We start from the raw sequence: 7,579 nt of genomic DNA on the forward strand, positions 1-7,579 counted from the left end.
ATTTCTTACATCTTTCATTTAGGTGTCAAATAAATTCCCCAGTTGGTAACCACCGTCACCAGAAGCCCTGATTGGCTGTTGACCTGAGAGTTTGTCCTCTCCACCGGTCAGTGTGATGTCCACGTTGCCTCGGAGAAATTAGGGAGGAAACTGGTCCAAAATTAAAACCCAAAAAGAACGAGAGCCAAAGTCGTGACTCACCTGAAGCCCTACTTATTTCTCACCTTAATAGCAGTTTATGTGAGTTTAAACTTTAGCATGAATGCTGCCTGAGTCCTGTCCAGCTGTAGCAGCCAAAACAAACGTCAGATACTCAGCTAAAAGCTAACAGCTAACAGCTAACAGCTAACTATTAACATCTAGCAACTAACATCTAACAAGTAACAACTAGCCTAACAACTAACAGTTAACAGCTAACTGCTTAAATTCAACGGCTAACAATACCCACTTACAACTAACAGTTAACAGCTAACAGTTAACAACTACGCACTAACAGCTAACAGTTAACAACTAACGGCTAACAACTAACAGTTAACAACTAACAGTTAACAACTAACAGTTAACAACTAACAGTTAACAACTAACAGTTAACAGCTAACAGTTAACAACTACGCACTTACAGCTAACAGTTAACAACTACGCACTAACAGCTCAACTAACAGTTAACAACTAACGGCTAACAACTAACAGTTAACAACTACGCACTAACAGCTAACAGTTAACAACTACGCACTAACAGCTCAACTAACAGTTAACAACTAACGGCTAACAACTAACGGTTACCCGCTAACAGTTAACAACTACGCACTAACAGCTAACAGTTAACAACTAACGGCTAACAACTAACAGTTAACAACTACGCACTAACAGCTAACAGTTAACAACTAACAGTTAACCGCTAACAGTTAACAACTACGCACTAACAGCTAACAGTTAACAACTAACGGCTAACAACTAACAGTTAACCGCTAACAGTTAACAACTACGCACTAACAGCTCAGCTAACAGTTAGAGCTACTGAGCTGATTAATAGAACAAAATAGCAGGTCTTTTGTTTTAAGAACAAAGCTTCAGAAACTTCAGAAAAGTCCAAAAACCTCTCAAATGTTGACAATAACAACAAACGGGTTTATTAAACTTCAGGAATGGGATAAAACACAGATTATAGGACGGCCTACTTTGACCCTTCGTACCTGCAGTTCAGTTTGACTTCAATGCGTTTCTACTTTTCAGTCAGATTTTGAACGCATGTGTTTTAATAAGTAACTTCCTTTACTAAAGTAAAAGTGCTTCTTCCACCTCTGATGAATCCCAAAGTTACCCCTTGAAATGCACCAACCACTGTGTTCCCATAGAAACACTGGGGGTAGGGTGAGGTCGTGGGGGGGGGGGGGGGACATGACATCAGCGGTCACTAATTAAAGGTCGAGCGGACACACTTTGTTTCCCCCGTCATTATTAGCGTGTTAGCTGCAGTGTCATTACTATTATTAACCCAGGTGTGTTTTCTCAATGATCCAATGCTACGTTCATCGACCGGGAGGGGGGGGGGGGGGGGGTCGGTTCCTAGCAACGGAAAACACAAAGAAGAAGAAGAAGAAGAAGAAGAAGAAGAAGAAGAAGAAGAAGAAGAAGAAGAAGAAGAAGAAGAAGAAGAAGAAGAAGAAGAAGAAGAAGAAGAAGAGGAAGAAGAAGAAGAAGAAGAAATCCTCAAAATGCCGTCCATGGTGAGGTGAGGCTAATGAAAGCACATTTTAGAAGCGGTTCAAATCGCTTTACACAGACATTAGAAATATCAGCAGAGCGAGAAGACTTTATATATTTCATTATTACTACATTTGATTAAGAGTCAAGAGAATGGAAAGGATTTGGTAAAACAGGTTAAAAGAATAAAGTCACAGAGGGGGAACAGAAACACATGGAGCTCACTTTGACTTGAGTTAGAGCCTTTTGTGAGTTCCTCCTGAATCCACCAGCTACCCTGCAGTATACAAAGTCATTCAAACTAGCTGCACCTTTACCAGCTTTGAGAACACTTTCATGATCAATCATTATAAAACATATCATATATATTATTCTGAAATGGACCAATCTGCACAACGACTACTTTTACTGTCTTTCACTATATTTTGATGAGAATACTTTTCTACTTTCACTTGAGGAACATTTTGAATGCAGGACTTTTACTGTAACAGAGTATTCCTACACTCTGGTACTTCTACTTTTACTCAAGTACAAGATCTGAGTACTTCTACTTTTACTCAAGAACAAGATCTGAGTACTTCTACTTTTACTCAAGAACAAGATCTGAGTACTTCTACTTTTACTCAAGAACAAGATCTGAGTACTTCTCCTTTTACTCAAGTACAAGATCTGAGTACTTCTACTTTTACTCAAGTACAAGATCTGAGTACTTCTACTTTTACTCAAGTACAAGATCTGAGTACTTCTACTTTTACTCAAGTACACGATCTGAGTACTTCTACTTTTACTCAAGCACAAGATCTGAGTACTTCTACTTTTACTCAAGTACAAGATCTGACTACTTCTACTTTTACTCAAGTACAAGATCTGAGTACTTCTACTTTTACTCAAGTACAAGATCTGAGTACTTCTACTTTTACTCAAGTACAAGATCTGAGTACTTCTACTTTTACTCAAGTACCAGATCTGAGTACTTCTACTTTTACTCAAGTACACGATCTGAGTACTTCTACTTTTACTCAAGTACAAGATCTGAGTACTTCTACTTTTACTCAAGTACACGATCTGAGTACTTCTACTTTTACTCAAGTACAAGATCTGAGTACTTCTACTTTTATTGAAGTACAATATCTGAGTACTTCTACTTACTAAAGTACACGATCTGAGTACTTCTACTTTTACTCAAGTACAAGACCTGAGTACTTCTACTTTTACTCAAGTACACGATCTGAGTACTTCTACTTTTACTCAAGTACACGATCTGAGTACTTCTACTTTTACTCAAGTACAAGACCTGAGTACTTCTACTTTTACTCAAGGACAAGATCTGAGTACTTCTACTTTGACTCAAGTTTTCCTCCCTCCTCTGGTGTTAGGAGGCAAGAAAGGAGGCGAAGTTAGAGGAAGAAGAGGCGTTGCATTTAGTTGACGGTGAGGAAACAAACTGACAGCCAGAACCCTGCAGGTATATCTATCTTCTAACCCATGGTACTGCCAGATGAACTACCTGCTTTTAAAGATTCTCTGGAAACAGGTGAGTTTAGTTAAACAGGTGAGTGTAGTTAAACAGGTGAGTGTAGTTAAACAGGTGAGTTTAGTTAAACAGGTGAGTTTAGTTAAACAGGTGAGTTTAGTTAAACAGGTGAGTGTAGTTAAACAGGTGAGTTTAGTTAAACAGGTGAGTGTAGTTAAACAGGTGAGTTTAGTTAAACAGGTGAGTGTAGTTAAACAGGTGAGTTTAGTTAAACAGGTGAGTGTAGTTAAACAGGTGAGTGTAGTTAAACAGGTGAGTTTAGTTAAACAGGTGAGTTTAGTTAAACAGGTGAGTGTAGTTAAACAGGTGAGTTTAGTTAAACAGGTGAGTGTAGTTAAACAGGTGAGTTTAGTTAAACAGGTGAGTTTAGTTAAACAGGTGAGTGTAGTTAAACAGGTGAGTTTAGTTAAACAGGTGAGTTTAGTTAAACAGGTGAGTGTAGTTAAACAGGTGAGTTTAGTTACACAGGTGAGTTTAGTTAAACAGGTGAGTGTAGTTAAACAGGTGAGTGTAGTTAAACAGGTGAGTTTAGTTAAACAGGTGAGTGTAGTTAAACAGGTGAGTGTAGTTAAACAGGTGAGTTTAGTTAAACAGGTGAGTCTAGTTAAACAGGTGAGTGTAGTTAAACAGGTGAGTTTAGTTAAACAGGTGAGTGTAGTTAAACAGGTGAGTGTAGTTAAACAGGTGAGTTTAGTTAAACAGGTGAGTCTAGTTAAACAGGTGAGTCTAGTTAAACAGGTGAGTTTAGTTAAACAGGTGAGTGTAGTTAAACAGGTGAGTTTAGTTAAACAGCTGAGTGTAGTTAAACAGGTGAGTCTAGTTAAACAGGTGAGTCTAGTTAAACAGGTGAGTGTAGTTAAACAGGTTAGTTTAGTTAAACAGGTGAGTTTAGTTAAACAGGTGAGTGTAGTTAAACAGGTGAGTGTAGTTAAACAGGTGAGTTTAGTTAAACAGGTGAGTGTAGTTAAACAGGTGAGTGTTGTTAAACAGGTGAGTGTGGTTAAACAGGTGAGTGTAGTTAAACAGGTGAGTTTAGTTCAACAGGTGAGTGTAGTTAAACAGGTGAGTTTAGTTAAACAGGTGAGTGTAGTTAAACAGGTGAGTTTAGTTAAACAGGTGAGTGTAGTTAAACAGCTGAGTGTAGTTAAACAGGTGAGTTTAGTTAAACAGGTGAGTGTAGTTAAACAGGTGAGTTTAGTTAAACAGTTGAGTGTAGTTAAACAGCTGAGTGTAGTTAAACAGGTGAGTTTAGTTAAACAGGTGAGTGTAGTTAAACAGGTGAGTTTAGTTAAACAGGTGAGTGTGGTTAAACAGGTGAGTTTAGTTAAACAGGTGAGTGTAGTTAAACAGGTGAGTTTAGTTAAACAGGTGAGTGTAGTTAAACAGGTGAGTTTAGTTAAACAGGTGAGTGTAGTTAAACAGGTGAGTGTAGTTAAACAGGTGAGTTTAGTTAAACAGGTGAGTGTAGTTAAACAGGTGAGTTTAGTTAAACAGGTGAGTGTGGTTAAACAGCTGAGTGTAGTTAAACAGGTGAGTGTAGTTAAACAGGTGAGTTTAGTTAAACAGGTGAGTTTAGTTAAACAGGTGAGTGTAGTTAAACAGGTGAGTTTAGTTAAACAGGTGAGTGTAGTTCAACAGGTGAGTTTAGTGAAACAGGTGAGTGTAGTTAAACAGGTGAGTGTAGTTAAACAGGTGAGTTTAGTTAAACAGGTGAGTGTGGTTAAACAGGTGAGTGTAGTTAAACAGGTGAGTTTAGTTAAACAGGTGAGTTTAGTTAAACAGGTGAGTGTGGTTAAACAGGTGAGTGTAGTTAAACAGGTGAGTTTAGTTAAACAGGTGAGTGTAGTTAAACAGCTGAGTGTAGTTAAACAGGTGAGTTTAGTTAAACAGGTGAGTGTAGTTAAACAGGTGAGTTTAGTTAAACAGGTGAGTGTGGTTAAACAGGTGAGTTTAGTTAAACAGGTGAGTGTAGTTAAACAGGTGAGTGTAGTTAAACAGGTGAGTGTAGTTAAACAGGTGAGTTTAGTTAAACAGGTGAGTGTAGTTAAACAGGTGAGTTTAGTTAAACAGGTGAGTGTAGTTAAACAGGTGAGTGTAGTTAAACAGGTGAGTTTAGTTAAACAGGTGAGTTTAGTTAAACAGGTGAGTTTAGTTAAACAGGTGAATGTAGTTAAACAGGTGAGTGTAGTTAAACAGGTGAGTTTAGTTAAACAGGTGAGTGTAGTTAAACAGGTGAGTGTAGTTAAACAGGTGAGTAGTTAAAGAACAGGTGAATGTAGTTAAACAGGTGAGTGTAGTTAAACAGGTGAGTTTAGTTAAACAGGTGAGTGTGGTTAAACAGGTGAGTGTAGTTAAACAGGTGAGTTTAGTTAAACAGGTGAGTTTAGTTAAACAGGTGAGTTTAGTTAAACAGGTGAGTGTAGTTAAACAGGTGAGTTTAGTTAAACAGGTGAGTGTAGTTAAACAACTGAGTGTAGTTAAACAGGTGAGTTTAGTTAAACAGGTGAGTGTAGTTAAACAGGTGAGTGTGGTTAAACAGCTGAGTGTAGTTAAACAGGTGAGTTTAGTTAAACAGGTGAGTGTAGTTAAACAGGTGAGTGTAGTTAAACAGGTGAGTTTAGTTAAACAGGTGAGTGTGGTTAAACAGCTGAGTGTAGTTAAACAGGTGAGTTTAGTTAAACAGGTGAGTGTAGTTAAACAGGTGAGTGTAGTTAAACAGGTGAGTTTAGTTAAACAGGTGAGTGTGGTTAAACAGCTGAGTGTAGTTAAACAGCTGAGTGTAGTTAAACAGGTGAGTTTAGTTAAACAGGTGAGTGTGGTTAAACAGCTGAGTGTAGTTAAACAGGTGAGTGTAGTTAAACAGGTGAGTGTAGTTAAACAGGTGAGTTTAGTTAAACAGGTGAGTGTGGTTAAACAGGTGAGTGTAGTTAAACAGGTGAGTTTAGTTAAACAGGTGAGTGTAGTTAAACAGCTGAGTGTAGTTAAACAGGTGAGTTTAGTTAAACAGGTGAGTGTAGTTAAACAGCTGAGTGTAGTTAAACAGGTGAGTTTAGTTAAACAGGTGAGTGTAGTTAAACAGGTGAGTGTAGTTAAACAGGTGAGTGTAGTTAAACAGGTGAGTGTAGTTAAACAGGTGAGTGTAGTTAAACAGGTGAGTGTAGTTAAACAGGTGAGTGTAGTTAAACAGCTGAGTGTAGTTAAACATGTGAGTGTTGTTAAACAGGTGAGTTTAGTTAAACAGGTGAGTGTAGTTAAACAGGTGAGTTTAGTTAAACAGGTGAGTGTAGTTAAACAGGTGAGTTTAGTTAAACAGGTGAGTGTTGTTAAACAGGTGAGTGTAGTTAAACAGGTGAGTTTAGTTAAACAGGTGAGTGTAGTTAAACAGGTGAGTGTAGTTAAACAGGTGAGTGTAGTTAAACAGGTGAGTTTAGTTAAACAGGTGAGTGTAGTTAAACAGGTGAGTTTAGTTAAACAGGTGAGTGTTGTTAAACAGGTGAGTGTAGTTAAACAGGTGAGTTTAGTTAAACAGGTGAGTGTAGTTAAACAGGTGAGTTTAGTTAAACAGGTGAGTGTAGTTAAACAGGTGAGTGTAGTTAAACAGGTGAGTTTAGTTAAACAGGTGAGTGTAGTTAAACAGGTGAGTTTAGTTAAACAGGTGAGTGTAGTTAAACAGCTGAGTGTAGTTAAACAGGTGAGTTTAGTTAAACAGGTGAGTGTAGTTAAACAGGTGAGTTTAGTTAAACAGTTGAGTGTAGTTAAACAGCTGAGTGTAGTTAAACAGGTGAGTGTAGTTAAACAGGTGAGTTTAGTTAAACAGGTGAGTGTAGTTAAACAGGTGAGTTTAGTTAAACAGGTGAGTGTAGTTAAACAGCTGAGTGTAGTTAAACAGGTGAGTTTAGTTAAACAGGTGAGTGTAGTTAAACAGGTGAGTTTAGTTAAACAGGTGAGTGTGGTTAAACAGCTGAGTGTAGTTAAACAGGTGAGTGTAGTTAAACAGGTGAGTTTAGTTAAACAGGTGAGTTTAGTTAAACAGGTGAGTGTAGTTAAACAGGTGAGTTTAGTTAAACAGGTGAGTGTAGTTCAACAGGTGAGTTTAGTGAAACAGGTGAGTGTAGTTAAACAGGTGAGTGTAGTTAAACAGGTGAGTTTAGTTAAACAGGTGAGTGTGGTTAAACAGGTGAGTGTAGTTAAACAGGTGAGTTTAGTTAAACAGGTGAGTGTAGTTAAACAGGTGAGTTTAGTTAAACAGGTGAGTGTAGTTAAACAGGTGAGTTTAGTTAAACAGGTGAGTGTAGTTAAACAGGTGAGTGTAGTTAAACAGGTGAGTTTAGTTAAACAGGT

General features: G+C 37.7%; 1 protein-coding gene across 3 annotated transcripts in view; it reads left to right on the plus strand.

Moving 5' to 3' along the window:
- The first annotated feature begins 1,593 nt into the window (after positions 1 to 1,593).
- Positions 1,594 to 7,579, plus strand: part of ostn (osteocrin) — a 16,938-nt gene continuing 10,952 nt past the window's right edge. For 2 of the 3 annotated variants that reach the window (XM_079678616.1, XM_079678615.1), the window contains exons 1-2: positions 1,594 to 1,732; positions 3,081 to 3,238. Coding sequence is in view for 1 of the 3 variants with exons in the window: in XM_079678615.1 (XP_079534741.1) it covers positions 3,203 to 3,238 (36 nt within the window). In the remaining 2 variants the exon portion in view is untranslated. Of the gene's footprint in view, positions 1,733 to 3,080; positions 3,239 to 7,579 lie in introns of those variants that run through there. The other variant, XM_079678617.1, reaches the window with a different exon arrangement.

Source organism: Notothenia rossii (genome assembly GCF_949606895.1).
Source record: "Notothenia rossii genome assembly, chromosome: 4".
In the NCBI taxonomy this organism is placed as follows: domain Eukaryota; kingdom Metazoa; phylum Chordata; class Actinopteri; order Perciformes; family Nototheniidae; genus Notothenia; species Notothenia rossii.